General features: G+C 38.0%; 1 protein-coding gene across 1 annotated transcript; it reads left to right on the top strand.

Annotated features, from left to right (window-relative positions):
• Positions 1 to 759: 759 nt before the first annotated feature.
• LOC136240846 (ABC transporter G family member 20-like) lies at positions 760 to 22,859 on the top strand. The gene is made up of 22 exons (XM_066031909.1): positions 760 to 999; positions 6,126 to 6,285; positions 6,335 to 6,489; positions 8,107 to 8,214; positions 8,269 to 8,362; positions 8,429 to 8,503; positions 11,518 to 11,598; positions 11,649 to 11,730; positions 11,777 to 11,867; positions 11,948 to 12,057; positions 14,165 to 14,247; positions 14,300 to 14,403; positions 14,456 to 14,550; positions 16,953 to 17,002; positions 17,053 to 17,118; positions 17,171 to 17,241; positions 17,690 to 17,778; positions 17,838 to 17,941; positions 18,457 to 18,529; positions 18,582 to 18,668; positions 21,784 to 21,888; positions 22,525 to 22,859. Exons 1-22 carry the CDS (start codon positions 860 to 862, stop codon positions 22,632 to 22,634), a joined length of 2,133 nt encoding a protein of 710 aa, XP_065887981.1. The 5' UTR covers positions 760 to 859; the 3' UTR covers positions 22,635 to 22,859.
• Positions 22,860 to 24,254: the final 1,395 nt, after the last annotated feature.

Raw genomic sequence — 24,254 nt, 5'->3', positions numbered from 1 at the left:
AGAATTCCCATACTTGTGGTCTAAAACACTAAACCGAGTCTTACATGCAGTCAGTACTTCTAACTGGAGATGATGATTTTTAAGTAGCTACCACAAACACGTCTGATACAAAAGGGAGTGGAAAGCAAGATCAGTGAAAACCATTATTTTACATAGGAAATAGTAGCGTGCCCCTTAGGTAATAATAATAACATAATTCAATTATATTATTTCTCATAATATTGCTCCTCTGTTATTTAGCTGGCTATACATGACCCACTGAGTTTAATAGCTGACCCAAAATCTGTAAGAGAGAACCATCAATGATGATGAAAAATAATGCATACAATATTGTACAGTAACTGAAAGTGTGGTGTGTCCTTGGGCACACGCGACCACAACATGGAAGACCATAAAGTGGGCGTGGCAAGGATATTTATTAAAATAAAATTATAATGCATGCAGAGTGACTAGCTCTTTGTTAGAGTACTTATAGTGCAGAGTGACTGTGGTGTAGTGTGCAGAGGGACAGTACAGACTCTACAGAGTGACTGCTGTATTAGAGTACTTTAGTACACACAGTGAATGCTCTATTAGAGTGTTTCGATGGATTTGTAGGACTGGATTTAGGCAATTTTTTTATTTTTACTTTTGTCCAGTAGGCATTTTCTGTTGTCGTTCCCTTTCCTCATTCTATAGCTACTTATCCGACGCATACAGTTAGTGCCCGTCAGTACTTTCGACACGTCCCTGATCAGCCACTTGTTCTCACGTGATCATTTGCGTCAGGGCTTTCAGTAGTGATTCAGTTTCATAAACACTTTAGAGTCAATATCACAGTGGTAACTTGAGAAGGTGAATGACTTGAGATTGAGACGAGATGGATTCATCACAGAACAGGGATCCTGCTAATAGTTCACTGGCTCTACAAGTGAAAGACTTACACAAGTTCTATGGAACAGGACGCAGCGCATTTCACGTGTTGCGTTCGTTCAACATGGAAGTGCAGTACGGATCAATGTACGTAAGATTATAATGTGTGCAACCATAGCTATATCTGTGTCACAGTGTGTAGTGCTACTTCACACCTTGCTTCTTTAGACTGCGCCAGCCGGCAGTGCCGCGAAAGCCACTCGGCATGCAGGCACGAAAAAGCTGCCTTCGCGGTTTCGAATTGACGAAAAACCTTTTGTAGCTAGCTATAGCTATTTAGAGAAAATGTATGATAAGTTGCGCTATGATTAGCTATACTTCTTCGTGTAGCATGCGGCGGCTTTCCCCTGCCCGCAGGCAGCCAGTAGTTAAGTTCAGTGGAAAAACGCAGACTGGCCAATCACAATTTCAGCTTGTATCAGTTTTCGTGCATCAGTGCTGCATCACTAGCTACTACAAGCACATGCATTGAGACTACAAGGCTTCTTCAAAGACTATAGGTTGTACTGGAATTATAAAACCGAGACTGAAAGGATTGATGCAATCAGTACTGAATTAACATCATTGAAAGGCTTCTACATCACAAGTTGTACTTTGTCTAGGCCCTTGAGGTTCAGGCCTAAATCTACAGTTAAACACACAATGGGTGTAACTTATACTTGCATGTGAACTGTAAAAACACTTCTGTACAAATAATCTTTGTTTTGTGTCAGCTATATAGACGGGTTGCCTATTTAGGGCGTGTCCCTTGTGTAACGCGAGAAAACGCGACTTTCCGTTTTACACATGATTACAGTGTTGGTCAAGAAGTCAACAAAAAACCCATTTTTTAAAAATAGTTTGACACTGAAACGTTTTCGATTCTTCAAAGGTACAAGGTGAGTTAAAATCATCCAGTCTATCATTCTAAGTAGTAGCAAAGTCTTACAAAGAATGTTTTCAGCGAGTTTTATCGCTTTCCAAAAACCCGAGATTGAGAGAAAATCATCTTCTCGTTCAGCCTTCACCTTACACGCTGGATATGTTATAGCTCGAACTTTTCTCTATAACATACTTTCTGTTCTGAAGACTGGCTAACTCTTGCTTGCTAAAGTTAACCGAAATGTTCATTTTCTCCAATAGCCATAATACATTTTTGACTTAGCGAACTCGGAAAGTATGTGGAAAATTTACGGTAAAACGACCACGCCTTAAAAAGGCAACCCGTCTATAGTAAATGGAAGATATATGAGTGTCAGTTTACCGCTGTGCAGTGGGTGAGTAGTTTACTCTTAGTTTTTGCCTATTCCCTGATTGTAGGAAGGATCTATAAGACATAACTTATCCAGAATCAATTTTGCTTGTTTATGGGGAAGGTGATGGTGAAACTCCAGTTAAGGCTATACATTTGTGTAAGTTATGACCATTTAATTAAGCACCTATAGTTCCCTATTACCACTGTAGAATTAATCTTTCTGTTATTAGCACTGCATGTAGCACTCAGCCTCTAAATCCTGACTTAAAACTTGTATAGGAAAATTTTTGGGACCTCGTGACAATGGCCATTATACAAAGGTGACTGCTCAATTAAGGTGACCGTAACTACACAGGTTCCACTGTATACCACTTTACCATTGTACCAGTGTCATGTATAATGATATGACTGGGAAATATTATCATACAGTACGGTATAGTACTGTATATTAGGGATGATGGAGATTTGGGTTTTCCTATATAGCCAAAAACTGCTCCACAACTCTATCCTGGCACCTTGGCAGTATTTGGTTAGGTACGTATAACAAGCCCAAAAGTACCTTCAGTACGATCCTAATGACTTCCAATAAATTGTTACAAAATTTAAAAAAAATCATTCAATGGAATTTTCTACTGACTAACTGCCTGCCTGCTTGCCTGTCTGCCTGCCTGCCTGCCTGCCTGCCTGCCTGCCTGCCTGCCTGCCTGCCTGCCTGCCTGCCTGCCTGCCTGCCTGCCTGCCTGCCTGCCTGCCTGCCTGCCTGCCTGCCTGCCTGCCTGCCTGCCTGCCTGCCTGCCTGCCTGCCTGCCTGCCTGCCTGCCTGCCTGCCTGCCTGCCTGCCTGCCTGCCTGCCTGCCTGCCTGCCTGCCTGCCTGCCTGCCTGCCTGCCTGCCTGCCTGCCTGCCTGCCTGCCTGCCTGCCTGCTTGCCTGCCTGCGACTTACCTTTGTCCTCCTTTGTGTCCCATTTCTTTTTGCTGACAGCCCAAGGTGTTGATTAGCGGTAGCGCGATGCATGGCTTCCCTACAGTTCGTTTGTAAATGGGAATCGTCCGTATTTTCCGTGGTGACTGGACTGATTGCAGAGACGATTCTAACACTTCTTCTTTTTAATGCTGTGTAATGGGCTGAACATAGCTGAAAGCGAAGCATAATGGCCACTACACTTTTGAAGCAGTTTTTGATAGCTGGGGCATGTGTTCAGACGAAAACATTAATTCTGGTGCCATCCTTTCTTTTGATGCGGTATGCGTGGGTTCACCAGTCATAATAATGTTGCAAAAAAAGTGAACATTCAAGTTTAAGTAAAATTAGAAATTTTTTAAGTTCGATTAGGGATCATAGAAATAAAAAGTAGGGAAACAAGGGAGGTCGCCTATACCTCCAGATATACTAGTGAACATTTAATCCCTAATTCAGTCTTGGTCTTGGGTATAGACTGGATTAGGGATTAAATATTCGCTAGTATATCTGCAGGTGTAGGCGACCCCCCTTGTTTCCCTACTTTTTTACTATGATCCCCAATCAAACTTAACTAATTTTTCCTTAAACTTGTTTATATTATATATCAATATTACCATCTATTGCAATCAACATGCCACTTGTTAAGTGGTCTGTTACAATTGTAACCAATAAAGCCAAACTACTGTTGGTTAAGAAAGTGTAAACATCATAAATGTAATCGCAAAACATGTGTTACTCTTTGCTTCACTATAAGCTGCTATTTACTTGCATTGTGGTCTGCATTAAGTGGTCACCTGTCTACCGAATGCTGTATTTAGTGGCCAGACAAGAATTCACTGATGAAATCACTGTATACATAACTTCAACTCTCATATAGCAGTTGCTGTGTATAATGAACAGTTAGTGTCTTATTCAGCCAATAATCTGGTACCACAATCAAAAATTGGTAAACTCTGCACTTCCTGCCTTTCAACAAACACTAATCAAGACACACAGGTAATGTGTCATAGCTGACGCATCGCATCAGCGTATATTGACAGGAGAAAAGCGATTTTTACACCTGTATAGCTTCATGGTCCCTTCTCTAAAGTATGCATAACAGCTGTCTACCATGTTGTCTACCAGCTATTAAATTTGCTCCAGCCATCCATGAGGTATGAGCGGCCAAGGTTTTATTTTTTTCTTCATTGTTTTCTTCTTCTTAAGGGGTCTCTGTGGCCTGGGACACTTTGCAAAACTCTTTATAACACAAATATGTAATTCGATTACCTTGAAATGTGGTGTGAGTAAAGAGTGTAAAAGGTTAATTCACGTACATGCTAAGGGTCAACTGCATACAGCCATTCTCTGGCCTGGATAAGGTCACACTGTCCTTCTCTCTGTTGTGCTCTGCAACAGTATGCATCCATCCATCTTGCTGCTTTGATAGGCACAGGGACTACTGAGTCCAACCTTTTGTCTCTTAGTTGTCCAGCACATGCCAACTGGTGCTGGGTGGTGAAAAAGGCAGCCCGGGGAAAAACGTACTAAGTATGCAAGGAATTTTATATGCCAGTGTCTATGGTATATGACAAATAAATACTGTGAGTAAAATAAAATTAATGAACTCTCTTACGGAACTCTCCATAGGGTGGCACTAACAGAGTTAAATTCTCTGCAAGGTGATTTGTAACATAGCTAAATGCTCTAATACAGTTGTGGCTTAGGGTGACTGCATTATTAGAGTATCCCAATCTCGGACTTGTTACATGTAATGTGATTGTTACACACTGTTGGTTTTGCATTGTATCTTCAGCTTGATTTCTTCCAAATTAAAGTTGGCTGTTATAAGAGGAACAAAATTATTTCTACACAAGCCAATTGGAAATATTAACTCTGCTATGCTGAGGTGACTGATAAGGAAGGTTTACTGATTGTCATTGCACATGACTAATTATAAAACTGATTCAAGTTGCTCTGGCCAGTGCTGCAGGTTTTCCAGCCATACTCCAGTACTCAAAAAATTTAAACAGTATACAGTCTTAACAGATCATTGACTGTGACTAGAGACAAAAGTGCACGTGATTAAATGAAAGAGTATTTGACTCTATCTCATGGGTATATTTCAGAAAATTTAATTATCAAGACACACAGCCCAAGAGGTCAGCATGCCACATCGTGAGTATGTTGGCAGGAGAAATGGGATTTTCATGTATTAGTAGCTCTGTGCTGCCTTTATGAAATGAAACAATTATTTTTGTGGAAATGCACTCCACTTTATGTAATCCACATACCAAATTTGAGCAAAATTGATTCAAGCATTCCTGACTTCAAAAATTGGCTTAATTTCTTCAGTATTTTCTTATTAATCCGTTGTTCGATTTGGCACACATAAGGTGAGTTTAAAGGCAAATCTTGTAACCAAGTTTGGTTGGAATATGAATATGTTGTCATGCCTACAGAGCAAACTGCTTACAGCAAGAGCCCGAAAATCAGTACATAGATAGGTTAACTATTGAACCTCAAACCTTTTGTAGTTATTTTACACACTGACTGCTCCATTAGAACAATTGACTGTTCTATTAGAGTATTTTGATCTTTTTGCAAACTAAAATCAATCCCCATATGCCTATGATATTGACAAACTTCACATATAATTGCTATGTGTGCCAATAATCGGATCTTTTTCTAACCAGCTGCATACGCTTATAGAAAAGTGCAAATGAAACTAGTAGTATTTTGTGGTTAGCTTTTAGATGCTAAGTGATGTATGTACATGTTTTGGTGGCTTTTGTTTATAATGTTTCAATAATATACTCCGTGATTATAGATGTAATTATAAATCAATTGATAATGTTTGTATGTATATGCAACGTTTAAAACTTGAGGAAAAGTTTTGGTGGATTTGTAATTATCAGTGTATAATTAAGTGTCGTTTCAAAGTTTGTGTGTGTGCGTGTGTACATGCGTGTGTCCTGTGTCTGTTAATACTATTGTTCATGCATATGATACAAGGTTGCATGATTTTTCATCCTGTAGATATGGTTTCCTTGGTGCTAGTGGGTGTGGCAAGACCACATTATTACGTTGTGTCTTGGGACGTTTACCCATCCAATCAGGGCACATCCTTATCCTGGGTAAACCCCCTGGGACTAGAGGACACAGTGTACCTGGAAAGGGAGTAGGCTACATGCCTCAGGTGAACTGGTATCATTTCAAGTTGATGTGTTCTATCAATGACATCATAGGAAGAAGCGTTGGCACCAGAGTTCACCATGAAGGAGATGATGTATTATTTTGGAATTATCTTTAATATGAAGTTGAGTCACATAAAGGAGAGGACCGAGTTTTTGAGGGAGTTCCTTGAGTTAAAGACAGCTGATGCTCTGTGTAAAACGCTGAGGTTAGCATTAGCTACCTGGAATAATTACATGCATTAAAGTGTCACACCAATAATTGAATTGTGACCAGATTTTACAAAACTGATCCAAATCGTGCATCAGGCAAAATAAAACTAACACCACCAGTGGATAGCTACACTATTGTACTAGTAGTTTTGACACTCAGTACGACTCAAACTACCTGAGGCTGGTTTAACTGACGTCTTTTCTGGGTGGTATAGAGATCTTGAATGGCAGTATCTGGCCTTGTGAAGGGTCTGGCTTGGCAAGAATCAGTGGTATACTGGTGGACAGCCTGATAATTTTGAACAGACATTTTTTCTGTTGATTTTGCTACATATCAGCCACTAAGGAGCCAACACAGCCCTGTAATCTCGTGTCTGGACTCTAATCGTGGTCTGCTTCCATTTTGAAGTCTATCTCTTGCCCTCCCCGCCAGTCCCCATGCACCCTCCACCCCTTTGTGAGCATTTGTGATACTGCTTCACTCGTCAAACTGCTCAGATTTTCTATCTTATTTGGCGGGAAATTCTGCAAGCAGCTACAAGTACTGGAAGTGGTCTGAAAGGTAATAGATTGATGCAGCTTTTGTGTAAATTTCATACATGTGCTTGCTATCCTTGGCAAGTTATACTGACTTGAATTCTTTAAAACCGTTTATCTCGAAACTTTTATTGTGCGATTTGGATAGTTTTTCCAAAATCCAGTCACAATTGATTATCAAAAAAACTGCATTCTTTCATTGTATTGGCACAGACATACATAGAAGTTCATTTAGAAATCAGAGAGTTTAGTAATGGTGTGATGATATTGGTAACTAACTTGTTATATAAGTAGATATTTTACTGAAGTATTATTATACCTAGTGTTTGGCATAAAGCATGAATCTTCAGTCAAGAACTTTTCATCAGGTGTGCCATTTTTACAACCTTTTTACAAATCTGTTTTTTTCTGTTTGATATCATTTTCAGCTGTCCATACTTACTTACATGTTCAAATGTAATATCACAAAATATTGACTGGATCTAGGAAAACCAGTCTTGTTGCCTATGACAATTTTTCACCACATACACAAAGCTACATGAATGCACTATCAAATTTCACTGCTGAGATTGAGTGGTCTGCTTTTCCCAAGTCCAGTGGTAAGCCACTGATTTGGGCAGTCTCTAGCCAACCTGGAATGGCTGTATGTGGCTGTACGTGTTTAATAAAGACCTGTGTTTACTGCTATAAATTGCCTATAATTTTAGCCAGGTTTGAAACTTGAATTCAGCCTAATTCATCCGTACGAATTTCCAGTTTTCCCAGATGCAGTCACATATCGGTATTGTGATCAGTAATTCTGTAATCAATATATCGGAGTATTGGGAAATTTCCACCTCTGGTAGTAAACACACTGCAATAAATACCCTGGCCTGCCAGCTAAAGTATTTAGTAGTTAAAGCCACATAGACCAATACATCAGTGGTTGTGCATGATTGTTAACTTACTGTTTCTATGACTAACGGCTATGCAATCTATATCATTACACTCATGATGCAGTGAGGATTAAAAGTGATACCTAGAGGTTTTGTAAATGGTTTAAAATTGACAGGTGAATTATTTACTTCACTTTCTAGTGGTGGTCAGAAGAGACGTGTGTCATTAGCTGTTGCTCTACTTCATGAACCACCATTGTTGATATTGGATGAACCAACTGTTGGACTGGATCCCTTATTGAGAGCAAAGTACTGTGACTATTAATTGAGTAGAGCTATTAAATAGGATGTGCTATAATACAGAGTTTGGGAACACTTACTAGAGATCACCTCAACTGGTAACACTACCATTATTATTACTACTCACTATATTGAGGAAGCCAGACAAGCTAGTATGGTAAGTTCTAGATGCTCTTATCTATCATGTGTCTATAATTTGGGTACAATTTATACCCTAATGTAGGTTGGTCTGATAAGAAGAGGTAGACTACTAGCACAATCTCCACCAGAGACACTTATTTCATCTTTCGGTGTAACTGTAAGTTGATGTTGTAGTGTTTGTGCTGTAATTTATCACCAAGTTGGTATTATTTATACTGAAATGTCACCTGCTTAACAGCTGGGATCACGTAGAAACAATTCATAATGATGTGGTAATTTTAATGTGTAACTATTACTCAAAATGACCCACAGTTCCCATATTAGTTTCTACCTTCACTGAATGTATCTGACTGGCCAGCCATCTTACCAGCTGACCTACACATATGACAAAAGGCCCTGAACACATATGTGACCCAGTCTGAGAAAACCAGTCTTATCGCCCATGTCAGCAGATTCGATTTTTCAACCAAGACACAAAGCTACATGAATAAACTATCTAATTCCACAATCAAAATCAGCTAGACTTGAGTGGTCTGGTTTTGCTGGCTGCTTTTCCCAAGCCCAGTGGCGATCCGTATGTGCATTGTGGGGCCTTAATGGAACTCTTGTCAGCCTGGGGATGACTGTATGTGGCTGTACAGCTCTGTGGTGTTTAAGATGTACCTCTGCTGTGAATTTCCTTTCATTTTAGCCAATTTTGAGACCTCAATGGCCCAAAACTTGGCCTAATTCATCCATACGCCTTCCTTTTCAATTTTTGAACACCATCTTGCCCGCCTTCCATGCCCCCGCCTCCCACCCCTTTTGCAGCTCGCCTGATACAGTCAACCTCGGTTTAAAAACTATCTAAAATGGCGGGAAACTTAGTTGTTGGCTACTTGCACAGTGGATGCTCTGGAAGGTAAGGAATTGGTGTAAAACGTGTGAAAATTTGGTACACAGCTTCAACCATTGGCAAGCTACAACACACTAAATACTTAAAACCGGCATTTCTCGATACTTTTAAATAGGCGATAAGCTCAGTTTTTCCAGACTGGGTCACATGTGACAGTTACTCTTGAAGTTGAAGTGGTGATATAACACATATAGCTACCTCTTTAAGTCAATGTTTTTGTAGCAGCAGATGATAGTATATTAGGCATACATGTATATGGTAGTATGAAGAGATATCAGATATGTAGATATCTGTATTAGAGTCAAGCATGTCTGGCATGACTGCTCTATAAAAATTGTTTCACTGTGCTTGATGTGCCTTGTTTAAAAACTACAGTGTAGGCTGTGGAAGTGGTCTACTTTTATTTGTAACAAAATATCAAGATACTCTAATAGAATAGTCACTTTTGTTTTCTTTATTACATACCGTATAGCGGGAAATTTTCGAAAGGTTAAATTTTCGAAAAAGAGTGCTTGATTGGAAATTCGAAAAAATATTTTCGAAACAATGCCTCTTTACCGCGCCGCACCATAGATAATTAATTCACGGAGAAAGCTAACAGTGGTTGCGTTGATCACATACATAGCTAGAACTTGCTGGTTTGATTGTTCAGCTAGATAAACGCCCAATCTGGCTTTGATAGAATCTCATCTAGCTATCCTAGGGTCTTCCTTCGTAGGTTGTTTGGCAGATTTCATGGCGTATTTCAGCCCATATAGCTAAATGTTTGCTGATAATTATAGTCTTTCCTAGTAATTTCTGGTCTCTCGAGCTCTTATAGGCTTCAAGACTCGTGGTGTCATTCGTGCTCACTCATATGCGCGCATGTGGTAGCTCCATGGCTAGCTACTTGTGTGTGGCCCAGTTAGGTCTACAGCTAACTGATATTTGTAGAAACTATGCATGCGTGCACTCGCAAAAATCATACCTAGCTATACTTTCTTTGATTGTCACTTCAAAGCTGGGATGTAGTTACTATTTTCGAAAAAAATATTTTCGAATTTTTCAAAAATTTAACCTTTCGAAAATTTTCCACTATACGGTAGCTAGTTAGTTTATGTGCAAAAACAGTACAAATGCAATCTCAGAGTATCTATAATATATACATTTTCTAGAACTTGCATATCCCAGATCCTCATGAATTATTCATATATTTTGTATGCTTCTAACACTCCACTATGTAACTTTTATTGTTGAGGTTGGTTCCCTCACTCTTTGGCCTGTTCCACTATCCCTAAGCAGGGGCAGATCTAGGAAAGGAGCTATGGGGACTGAAGCCCCCTTCACTTTTAGACTTTACTTGATCAATATGCTGAAGATTATAATGAACTTCAGTCTTGGTATAGTTATAATGATCACTAAAATAGTACAAATACTCATTAAACCCTATAACCTTCATTTCAAGGCATTATCACTGGATTTGTGCTAAAGGTTATCAAACAAGGGCCTGGATCAGCATTGGAGGTGCACAAGATCGAGATACTCTAATAGAGCAGTCACCTAACTACTCTAATTGAACATTCAACAGATACATAATAGTTGGTTCTGCTGTGGAATTTATCCATATCTGTCTGTACCTAACGATGTGTCTATACATACAATGAAGTGCAGTGATCTACTTGGTACAGTCATTATGTATGGTAATACTATATTCAAGTATACACATGCCACTGAAAATGCTCTCAGATTCAGTCTCGTATCATTCATATTTCAAAATTTTCAATTACATCATTATTCTAATATGCACCTGTTGTGCAATTGTGAGAGGGTGTTGGTTGTCTGAACCTACCCAACCTTTTCATTAACAAATACTGCAGAGCTATAACCTAATCTAAAGGGTAGTATGTATATAAAATATTTATAGCATTTGTATATGGAAATGTCTCCAAATTGCAGTATTTTAGCATCTATTGTTCAAAATTTTCCTGAGGGGGCATGCCCCACAAACCCCCTAGTTCTAGCATGCTTTGTATGCTAGGTAAAGCACACCTTCACATATGAGAGATTGGTACCTTGAGTTAGCCCCTCCCTATTGTAAATCCTAAATCTGCTCCTGCTGAGCTATAGTATACAAAACACACAACTAAGCAGACTTTAACCTTGAGTTACTGTACTGTCTGACTGGCCACATAATTGAGTAAAAAGTTTTAGTGTATGGTTTCACATATGATTTTTACAATAATAGTAGTAAGAAAGTACTTACAGTATTAACACTTTAATGTTCTATATATTCATAGACATTGGAAGATGTCTTCTTAAGGTTATCAGAACAAGAGATTAGTCAAGCAAACAAGAAAATATCCATGGGAGCTTCTATTGTAAGAATTCCATCTATATTGTTTCATTTCTATATTAACACTCTCCATAGCAACAAGGTGATGAGGAGCCCACAGAAGACACTCCGTTACTAGGCAATGTTCGAACTGTCAATTATCCCTCTTATTTCTCTGGTCAGTGATCACACATCAAGTTTGATTTGTGACATGTTTTCATCAGGTATCCAGCTAGGTGTACCACGTCTTCCTAAACTAGCTACTGTTGTTGCTCTGTGTTGTAAAGAAGCTCTAAAGTTTGTCCGTCAGCCATTGTGAGTATCATGATGGCACTATTAATGTCATAATCATAGAGTCACTAGCTGTACCATATTACCGTTGTTTGTTGTTACAGTTTGTTTTTCCTTCTGATCATCATGTCGACCATAAACGTTGCTATGCTCTGTTTTGTGTATGGACAAGACCTCAGAGACATCAAAGTTTATTACAACAATTTTGACAGTGGTAAGCTTGTGTTACACTACTAGCATGTGTTACACTACTAGCATGTGTGTTAGTACTTCATCCTCTTGGCACAAATGTGACCAAATTTTCCATCCATGTCTGTGCACATTTTTCAAAATACATTTTTATCAGTTTTTGGTTAGTATCTGTACAGTACAGATACATTCGAAAATTTGGTCACAACTATTCCCTTGACAGTGGTGCATATGGTGAAAGGGGGCAGGTAGATGTGTCTCCCTTTCCTCTGTCATTGCTCAAACTAAAGAAATGAATATAATTTCATAAAAGGTTGATATGATACAACTAACTAGTGTGTTTAAAGATGTTAATTTAATAATAATGATTTAGGGCTCCATGTGCTAAAAGTAGTGTAACAAGAGATAATGTGGGGGAATCTCTCTGTGGCTACATAGTTCAAACTAAAGAAGGATTTCCCCACATGTAAGTAAGTTGTTTCACTGAAACTGCTGTGTGTAGCACATGGAACCCAACTGAGTTGTGCTACTAGAGTATTGATGTGACTGTTCTATTAGAGTATTGTTGTGACTGTTCTACTAGAGTATTGATGTGACTGTTCTATTAGAGTATTGTTGTGACTGTTGTATTAGCATTGCTGCTTTATTAGGGTATTTTGGTTCTTGCTGTGGATCTCAGATTAAGTTATCACATTCTGAAGGGATTTGGTTACAATTTTTTTTTTCTGAAACTGACTCTTATAAGTGTTGTTATCCACTCCTTATTGTATAGTGGAATAAATATTTCAAATGATAGTATGACATCTGTATCCATGTCTGTAAGGAAAGTGTCAGTCCTAAAAGTTAATGTCTTGGTATGTCTTACTCATCAAGAAGATGACAACAAAGAGAATCAGAAATTAAGAGAGGTAGGGTGCAGAGTGTAGACATTCATTAGATACCAAAAGGAACATGCTACAAGTGAATCTGTTATTGTCGAGTAGGTTGTTTAATGCAATGTGGCTTGTGCTCTGTTAGAGTAGTTTTAGAATTGGGAACAAATACTTTTCTAACACTTGCTGATCTACTGTAACAACAGAGGCTTACTTGCTATAAAGTCATATGCAAGTATTACTACCATGGTAAACAATTCATTGCCACGGTAAACAATTCATTGCCACGGTAAACAATTCATTGCCATGGTAAACAATTCATTGCCATGGTAAACAATTCATTACCATGGTAAACAATTCATTGCCATGGTAAACAATTCATTGCCACGGTAAACAATTCATTGCCACGGTAAACAATTCATTGCCAAGGTAAACAATTCATTGCCACGGTAAACAATTCATTACCATGGTAAACAATTCATTGCCATGGTAAACAATTCATTGCCATGGTAAACAATTCATTACCATGGTAAACAATTCATTGCCATGGTAAACAATTCATTGCCATGGTAAACAATTCATTACCATGGTAAACAATTCATTACCATGGTAAACAATTCATTGCCATGGTAAACAATTCATTACCATGGTAAACAATTCATTGCCATGGTAAACAATTCATTACCATGGTAAACTATTCATTGCCATGGTAAACTATTTATTGTCAAAGCAATATCGCAGAATTGTGGAGCTGAAATGCTCACTAGTCAGTTACAATAGCTTGGTCTGCAATGAAAGCACTGTCTACTCTGACGAACATGCCTGGATACTAACTGTGATATATCTCTACTAGTGTTAGATCAAAGATTCATGGCTCATGATCACTATCAAATGACAACTCACCTCATGTTTTTTCAGCTGAATTTGATGACGTGGAAAGGGAATTGCATGATTATTTAGCATAACATGATACCCCCAGGTACCATTATAATCCCTGGTGAAAAAATGGTAGTACTTGTGTAGTCATAGAAATAATGGTTCACAAGTTATGACTATGAAAGTTAAACAGGGGCAGACATTAAATTTGCTATGTGGGAATGCTTTACCAGGTAGATAACTCCACCATGTGTGGTGTGCCAGCTTGTTTGGCTGCATGAAAAAATTAATAGTTAGTGTACATGTCTAGATTTTGTTGGTAACACTCAAGTTTTTACGTACTAATGAGGCTGCAGTACTTTGTTGAATGTTTATATACTTTAGCTTACCATTCTGATTTCTTCAATGGAACATTTAATCTTGGTAGATCATTTCTGTCACACATTGACCGTGATACTATTGATCTGGTGAGTGTACCGGAATATTTGATTGTGGTATGAGGCATCACATTCACTGTAGAAATTAGCCAGAGATACTGAAGAAGGTGTTGAGAAGATAGAAGATGGATGGGCCCGAGGATACTTTAGTATACCTGTGAATTACTCTCAGAATTTTATAGAAAGGTTTGTGACATTACAAGTACATACAATGGAATAGTATTCTGAGGTGTAATAGACTTGTTAGAGTATGTGAAAGTGTAGAAGATGGTAGTCCTGTTTATCCAGATGAAGTGAGTGGAGCTGCTATTGAAATGATTTTAGACGTAACTGGTAAGTTGGAGAACTTAACGGCAGTTGGGGATGCATAATGATTTTGTGACTAATGAGTTGGAGAGGGCTTAATAATATTCTAAGTATAGGTTAAGTATAGGTTAGGAACCTAGACCGAGGCTCTTCGTGGTTTTAGAAACCGAGCGAAGCAAGGTTTCTAAAACACGAAAAGCCGAGGGCGTGGTTCCTAACCAACTTAGAAAATGCGGGCGTTATATATATCGCTATGTAGGTGGAACCATTGTAGGATTGGGTTATATGTCGTTTCAAAATCGTCACAGTGTTAAAACAAGTTAGCGTAAGTGACCGATTATCGAACAAAGTTTATACTTTACTTCATAAATATCTCCGGGAAAGTAGTATCAACCTCGACTTTTAACCAGGAGGTAGCGCCTTTCTTGTAGAATACCTCACGTAAGTTTGAGTAATAGTATCCGATTAGTGTCCGTGTTATGAGTGGATTTCTGCATTCCGTAAAATATGAATTATCGAACACCGATACCTATTATCGAACGCCCATTAATTTGCGTTAATCAATTATCGAACGTTTTACACCTTTTCTACTGTGGTGACTTCAGTGTAATCTACACACTCTTAACTATTATATCAACGTGTTATCTGAAGTACCATGATACTGTAACTGAAGTATAGTTTTGATACAAGCATGCACTTGTGAGTTACAACAGTGAATCGTTTAGTGTAAAATGCGTACAGTGAAAAATCAGCACATTACGACCAATAACACAGTCTTATCATCCTTGTTTACAACAACCCCTTCTGTACAGTCTTCGTGGATACATCTTTTACTCAGGTAAATGACAAACAGTAAGCCCAATTCCGCCGCCAAAGTCACGGTCAAGTTGTACTTCTTTCACGGCGATTCCTGTGTTCTTTTTCTTCATTTCTTCGTCAGTGGTGATGAGTATCAAGACTGCTGTGATGTCCATACATAAACTCTAAAGGATGGAAAGCTCATTAAGAATAGGCTACACTATTGGAATTCTCCATATAAACACCTTACGAGTATGTGGAATAAAATTGTAAACTTCCGAATACATTACGTGATTTTTATGTTCCGTTCGATAATAGGTACCATTCGATAATAGGTCACTTACGCTATGCGACCATGGCCAGTAGAGAAGATTGAACGTGTTTTCGAATTAAAGCTTGTAACTAGCTACATTATCGCTGCTTCTGTTAGCTGGTGGATCAAACAAAGAGTGATAGCTACTGTGACAATAAAGTTAAAGCCAGCACTACCAAGGGTTTTAAGTAAGTGGTAACATTGTTGTCAATGGTTAATAATACTTGGTCTGGCGCTAGGCCTTCTGTGACTAAGCCAGTATATACACGATTTCACACCTACATAACTTTTTTACAAGAAACAAATAAACATTCTACAAGAAAGCTTACCTATTTAGTTCTTTTAATAGGGAGTCTGCTTAAAGTACATATTAAACAGGCTTGAAACAATGATGGGCATTAAATAGAACTCCATTATATTTCTGGAAGTCTCCGCTTATGATAGCAAACGTACCTACAACGTTATAGTCTAGCTCCCATAATCGAATCGGCGTAGATGTGCTTATAAAAGGAATGGAGTAGGTCAAGCTCTGTTGGTCTATGGGCTCTTAGCCTGTATATGCTTTGCAGAGCATGCATAGCAAATCAATGATCAAAAGTGAGATTTGCAATGCTGAGGTCTATCTGCTAGCAGGTTTCTAACCATTTTAGAAACCTCCTAGCAGGTTTCTTCATGGTTTTTAAAGACCTCATTATCAACCAAAGATCAAAGCATACTATGCATAGCATTTTCTAAAGACTATTAGAACATGCAAAATCAAAAATGGTATATATGGCTCAATAGTTCAAAGAGGTCTGAGTGCATAACACCCAGTTGTTTTTTGACATTCACCCCTACAAGTTTTGTAAAATTCAGGTTGCTGGAGGAAAAAGTTAAAAACTCCAATTCTATACACTGGTCCAGGAACTTCAGGTATCTGTCTCTCTGACATGTAACTTGTTGACCTTCTGTGCAATCACTAATTTGAAAATGTCATGTCTCATGATCTATATTATATATACTCTATCATTTAAAAACTTGGAGAGGTTAATGTTGACATTCAGACCTAAAAATAATGATATGACATTTCAGAATTTGTGGACATTATCTATATGATTGCCCAAAAGAAGGGGCAACTGTTGACAACTAGAAGCTTCAAAATGTCATAATCTCATGACCTATTCTATCCTTTAAAACTTGGAGATGTAAATACTTTAGATATGTACTCCTGCAAATATTTGTTTGCTAGGAGCAACTTTTGTTATTATGAAATTCATCTATTGTGCGTGAGTGTCAAAGTATGATTTGACACTCACTAATTTTGTTTTTGTACACACAGATTCACAAGTCTACTATGCTATCAATGATACACTACTTGATGCTGTGTTGGTGAGTACACGATCTATCGACAACAAGTATGTTAATTGTAACCATCTCAGGGAATGAGAAGGGATTTCCTCAGGAACACTTCAATTCCAGATTTCTACTTTGATCCAATTGTAGAAGTACTTTATAATTCGCTACTTGTATAAGTGCTGTATTTATGTGTTTTACTAGATAAATAATTATGTATATGGAGGAGAGGATGTTGACTTCACTGATCACTTTGCTCCTGGTCTAATTGCAGGGTAGGTTGATAAATAAATGTGACCAGATTTTGGAAAACCAGTCTTATGTCATACTTGAAATCTACATTTATATATGTCACCACTAAAGCAATTATACATTTGATAAAAAATAGAATTTGTTGTAATTCAAGGTGCTGACTAGTGATTCAAATCACTGTGAAACAGATTGGAAGTTTGGAACTCTTTAAGTTGTAAAATGTGACGATAAGATTGACTGATCATAATGGTGGTTGTGTATACATTAAAATCACATACAATTGATGGTATAGCCTGATTTATAGGGGACGATGTATAACGGCAAAGCCAAGTATTATATTTTGTATTGAGACTGTTTTTATTGTACAGCATGAAAATATAGATGATACTATTGTGGAGAAATCTATCAAGATCTGCCATTGCTACCATGCATCTGCATTTCTGCTGCTGTTGTTTTTTCATACTATTTTAGGATAGCACTGACTGTAGCCATCACCTTGACATCCACAAATCTCATCACAGAGAGGAAGTCTGGACTGTATGATCGCACATGGGTGGCAGGTAAGGCAAATGATCTTATCACTATCATCATGCACTACCTATGTGATGTTCACCTGTAGGTGTCAGTGTGATAGAAGTGGTCACTTCACAAATGGTTACTTATGGCTTAATGGCAATGCTGCAAGTCATTCCCGCTATTATTGTTGGTATTTATGCATTTGATGTGAGTTGAGTATTTTGTAAAACCAGGCAAGGCGTGTTCCCAAGTTCTTAAAATTGGAGGGGAGAAGTGGTTGGGAATTATATATCTGTACACACTTATGTGAGCAATAAAATTTCAACTAAAGAAGGCTTCATTCTAGTAATGAAAGGTATTTACGGAGTGTACATCATTGAAAGTTAGCTCTGAAAGCATAAAACGTATATATTTCTTTAGGCCAACAGTTATTAATAGCTAGTTTCCCATCATCTGCCCACATACCACTTTGCCTTACCACATTACATTATTACTGTAACTATTGTTTATGAGGACTCACCAAAATAATGAGATTTTATTATTAATGATAATAACTGCCTGCCTTATTACCTGATTGTTCTTAAGGTGATGGACAACAAGGAACGTTATTAATTATGTTGACCTTATCATGAACTCATTCTAACATCATCTATCTCATAATTGTGTTGGGTGTTCACAGAGATACACAACAAGTGTTATTATTATCTTGTGCTATGTAACAGGTGAAGAGAGAAGGGAATATGCTGTTAGTATTTTTGATCTGTTCTTTGGAGGGACTTTGTGGGGTCAGTTTAGGTCAGTAATGATCATGTTATGCTTACTGTAATGTGATGTTGTATAACCCTAGGATTGGTGTTTTCAGCATTGTTATCTACTGAAGAAGCAGCCTTGCAAATATCTATTGCAATATTTTTCCCTCTTCTGTTAGTTGGAGGTGAATTATGTGTATGTATATTGATAAGTATATCTACGGGTAATAACTAAGTATTACGTGGGATGATATGAGCTCCTTATAACTCATATATAGCCACTAATAATGGTAGAATGGCATCATAACTGATAAAGTTTTGCATTACTTTAATTACGGTAGCGCTCAAACGTAACGTTGCACTCGCTCGCACCGCTCGATTGGGATGAATACTCGCAAAGGAAATGGGTGCCACGCCCTTTAATTAGTGAGTTTTTTAATCACTTGTAATCAAGTGGTGCGAGCGAGTGTAACGTTACGTTTTAGCAGTACCGTATCACACAGTACAATAGTACAGTATATTAGGGATCGTGAAGGTTTGGGATTTTATGACCACAAATATCCTAAAACCAACCTCACAATACCTTCATGGCACCAGGCAGTATTGATTAGGTATAACCAAGCCAAAAAGTGCCTTTAGTATGACCTGAAACGCCTCCAAAAAGTTGTTTTAAAATTTTATTAGCTACTGGCTGAATGACTGACTGACTAATGCCTTTAGAAAAGCATAACTCGATAACAGCTAAGGTTATGGGCTTGATTTTTTCACTGGTCAACGTTGCTTCATCCTGAGACTTGCCTTTTGGCATACCACAGTATGTACGTACAATGCACACATCATGGACTTACCTTTGTCCCATTTTTTTGCTGACAGCCCAAGGTGTCAATTCACCGTGATGGCTTCCCTACATTTGTAAATGGAAATCGTCTGTATTCTCCATGGTGGCTGCAGAGGTACTTCTCCTGTTCTTCATTTGTAATGCTGTAAAACAGGCTTATAGTTGAAAGCGAAGCGTAATGGTCACTTTCGAGTCAGTAATTGATCGTTGGAGCACATGAATCATCCGCATTTTCCGTGGTGACTGGATTGATTGCAGAGGGGCTTCTCTTCATTTGTAGCACTGAGTAACAGGCTGAACATAGCTGACAGCAAAGCATAATGACCACTTCACTCTTGGGCCAGAAAAGGATAGCTGGGGTGTGTGTTCAGATGAAAACATTGACTCTGGCACTCTCCTTTCAAGGGGGTGACACATATACACTCACTGTAGGTAGATCTGCAATTGTGGTCAAACACTAATTATATAAGTCAAGGGTCAAGACCACCAAATTCAGGTCAAGTCAACGGTCAAGGGAAAAAATTCCAACCCACAATCGAAAAGTACTGAAATATTATTGCTAAATCACAGGTCAAAGATTGAAAAAGGTTCTTAGTCAAAAGTTACAGCAAAAATTTGGTGAGTCAAGACTTTGACTGGTTACAGATCTACCTACATGACATACCTACATGACACCCCCTTGCCTTTCTTTTGATTTGGTATGGGCAGGTTAACTAGTCATAGTAATGTTACAACAAACAAGTATAATGAAAAATTAGAAATTATAAGTTTGATTTTGGATAAAAGTAAGGAAACAAGGAAGGTTTACTTCCTTGTTTCCCTAATCAAACTTGAAATTCCCAATTTTTCCTTATACTAGTTCATGCGCTTCATAGCAAAAATGTGCCAGTTTTGAAATAACATGCCCATAGGGGACAAATTTCTGACGAAATAATTGGACAAATGTATGTTCACTAGTGACCATGCTTGTTTAAAACAGACATGTTATACGATTCTCATTGTTTGAGTTGAAAACTGAGTAAAGAATTTGTTATTAACATCCAAATACTCAGTGACTACTGGCTGAATCACTAATCATATCATACTAATCATACAATACACAGAACTACTTAGTAACCATATATCTGAATGCTTGCTAAGGAGCTCAACTATGTTGTTTTTGTTTACTAACCACAATGAAGTTATTACCCAGCAGTATAAAATTTATTTTGACCAGCCTGAACAAAACTAACCCTTTAGAAAGAGGTCTTACATTCATTTAGTTACAGTGTGATCCATTCCAAAGCTAGATTTATTCCATTTGGTTTTGCACTATATTTGTCCTTATGCTCACCCTGCCACATTTGAGATAAAGCAGTCGACTGTTCTCTTCACCTGTCTTCATCAATGTTTAAACATATCATCAAAATTGTTACTTTTGTAACTTACTGTAGTTATCTAATATATTACTTGTACCTTAATATACAGTATAACCAAGAGTTCATAATATATATGCTGAGGAGAGTTACCTCATATCGTGAAGTTATGATGTAACATTTCCAAGTTTGCCCGTTTTTCTTTGTATATATAATTAATGATGTCATTAATATCAATTAAACATGTGCCTAACAACATCACTAGCAACTGAACTAACTTGAGCAGGAGCGTACACAGGGATTTTGAAAAGGGGTTTCCACTACAGCTAAGTGACTGTTATATTAGAGTAGTTTATATTGCCTGATTGCTTTATTAGAGTATCTCGATCTTTTCACCAAAATCATAATTCAGAACAATGCTATAAGTGTTGCTGTCATGTGAAAAACCATTATTTAACTAAGATAAAAGTTTAAAATGTGTCCTGTTCCATGACAGATTCCAAATTCTGGAATGAAGTTTCAATTTCTTAATGTTTCAAGTACGGTGTAAAATCCAAAGGGGTTTCCTGAAACTCCTGGAAACCCCCCTTCGTACACCCCTGCTTGAGCTCTCAGCATTTCTCACTGAACTACAGGCACATCTTCATGGGTTTAGACAACTGCTTAGGCATTTTTGCCCAGCCATTCACGGATATGGCTTTCCTGAACGTTGCGAGATATGACAAACTTCTAACAATTCTCACACTTTTATGGCTGCCTGTATGGCACAAACCACATCACCTTGTCATTACATCATAACTTCACGATATTGATACACCTTTCTACAGGGGTATATGAGAGTAGGATACTCTCCTCAGTATATATATATATATGGTATAACGGTTACATCCTTTGAAATTAGTATATATCTTGCAACTATAGTGACAGCTAAAGTTACATTAGTAAATGGTATGCATAAAATCCTTTAATCTTTTTTTGTGAGACTGTGAGGTCCAACTCTGCATACCTTATCAGTGGTGAACTTACATTAATAACTGACTGAATGTACATGCTGCACTTCAGGATTGTACATAATAACATCACCTTGTTGTTTCAACATTGTTACAGGGCTAATGTGGCCAACTGAGGCATTTGAAGATTGGCTGAGGATTATCAGTTATTTATCTCCTGTGACCTATCCTGCAGATGGAATGAGAAGTATACTGCTCAAAGGTCTGTGTGTAGCAGTGCTGTAAGTGGGTCAGGTTCCGGGTCAATTTTGTCCAAGTAAAGTGCATGGGTCTCATTTACTTTATTGAGTATCCAGGTTGAGATCATGTGTGATCATAAATAACAAGTTCTATTGTATTGATGGAAATGTAGTAAGAAACTTATGCCCACCATTCAGAAATGTGCTTTGCTGTCTGTAATAATACACAATTCCATACCCACACATCGGGATTGTATGCTACTGCCGGGGTGAACATGCATGGCATCATACCCACTTATTGGAGTTGCTGCTTGCAGATATCTAGTCTGGAGCCTGCTTATAGATTGCTGTAGCTGTCTGTAGACTTATGTGGAACCACCCCTATTTATCGATCATAAAAATAATTTGGTAACTTCTTATTTCTTGCAGAGGTGTGTGACCCACTTACAATACTGGTGTGTGTGTGTGTGTGTGTGTGTGTTTGTGTGTGTGTGTGTGTGTGTGTGTTTGTGTGTGTGTGTGTGTGTGTGTTTGTGTGTGTGTGTGTGTGTGTGTGTGTGTGTGTGTGTGTGTGTGTGTGTGTGTGTGTGTGTGTGTAGCTAGTGTATATGCATAGCATTTATATGTGTGTGTTTACATACTTGTGTTCAATTATACAGGATGGGGACTAGGAGATGAGCCAGTCTACCTTGGGATAGTTGTTCTCATGTCCTGGATTATCGTATTTCTGCTCATAAGTTGTTTAGGGTTACAATTGAGAAAATACTAGCAATGGATCAACCTCTGGGCCAAATTATGATTTTACTCTTGGGCTGTGTTTTATTATTTGCTGTCAGTTTTTATTATGCTTTAATCAATGAGCTTCATTTAACTGATGTGACATAGAGAATATATCTAATCCTGCAGTGTTGGGTTAAAATTGTTACTGGAAACAATGTAGGCCTGAGGGGCTTGACTTGGGAAGAGCAGAGTGACTACATTCTGATATTTTGATTTGTGCTTGTATGATGTCTCTTCCTTGCATGTGCTATCTTCCAGTGTCCTGCTTCTAGCAAGCTCTGCTGTTGAGAAGAAGCAACCATATGTTGCAGGCTGTGCATATACCCTTTGTACTATCTGCAGACTCTCACATTGTGAGGCTTGTCTTCTTTTTTCTGCTAAAGTAGCTAAGAGCATCAACCAGTTATTTGAGACATAGGGGATTCTAAGGGAGGGGCAGCCCCTCCCCCTGCTGAAAAATAGCTCTTTAAAACTCTTGGGGAAAAGTTGCAGTATGGATTGGTATTGTTATTTTTAGCTTAATGTATATTACAGCCATACAACAATAGTTCCCTACTTGGCCCCCCTAGTAGGTCAAGTCTAGAATCGCCACTGATTTGAGATCATGGTAAATACCGTAATTTGCTTTATTTTCATGCAAAAAAATTTGTGACTAACTTTCGTGTAAAAATATTTTCCATGAATGACTGCTCTATTAGAGTAGTTCGATCTTCATGTGTAAAAAGTTCGTGTAAGAAATTTTTGTACAAGTTTTGCATACAAAATTATTTTACAACGAAAAAAAGCTAATTTATACGGTATCTTGAGAACACAATAGAACTAATACTCCATAATAAGGACAGTCCCAACAGATCTGACTGTAAACATCTTTAGAGGACAACATTATTGCAGTGATGGTGGCAAAAACGTCTTGGTCCTAAGTTGTCCATTATTGAGAGTCTTATTTCACTGTGCATAAATAATGAAGTGAGGGGACATTCCCTGCCATGCGTAATATAGTCAGACATTTGATATAATCAAGAGTTCATAATAATACATTATGAACTAATAATATAGGTTTCATATAGTTGTCAATGACTGCTAGTTATGCTGTATGCATTGATTATTAGTAGGCACGGCCACCAGCCTACAGAATATATAATGCTTTCAATTGAAATGCTGGAGTGCTAAAGAATTCAGCCTATTGTACTCATTGGTCTGCTAACCCTGGCATCCTCTGTTGAATTGAAATCAAGTTGTACTTTCTGGATGGACAATGATTGATTGTGGCTTGTGAGCACCTGTCTAAAGGTAAAAATGTTTTGAAAATATCTATATGCTAATTTGGGGGCATCATTTGCCACTGGTAGCTAAGTGCTGGTACATCAATGGTGTATAGATGCCTTATGGGTAGGATGTATGTACGTGACCTGGCCTTAGTAATAATAATAACCCCCACCCTCACCAGTTCAGAGGTATCTAGGGGACAGGAAACAAGGCATTAATAAATGTTAGGTTTGTGCCAACTATACTGTGACCATAACAGGCTAGAAAATGTTGTGCCAGCATACGTAGCTACAGTAATTTGTCGAGGAAGCGTAAACAAGGAAATGTCCAATGAATGAATACA

This window comes from Dysidea avara, chromosome 1, assembly GCF_963678975.1.
Source record: "Dysidea avara chromosome 1, odDysAvar1.4, whole genome shotgun sequence".
In the NCBI taxonomy this organism is placed as follows: Eukaryota; Metazoa; Porifera; class Demospongiae; order Dictyoceratida; family Dysideidae; genus Dysidea; species Dysidea avara.
Note: the sequence above shows the minus strand (reverse complement) of the source record. Positions and strands in the feature narration are given on the sequence as shown.

Bases quoted from the DNA above. Each gene is read 5' to 3' on its own strand.
- LOC136240846 (XM_066031909.1), top strand. From the start codon at position 860: ATGGATTCATCACAGAACAGGGATCCTGCTAATAGTTCACTGGCTCTA. The intron at 11,599-11,648 runs GTAAGAATTCCA...CACTCTCCATAG, and splicing joins TATCCATGGGAGCTTCTATT to CAACAAGGTGATGAGGAGCC. The intron at 14,404-14,455 runs GTTTGTGACATT...GAGGTGTAATAG, and splicing joins TCTCAGAATTTTATAGAAAG to ACTTGTTAGAGTATGTGAAA.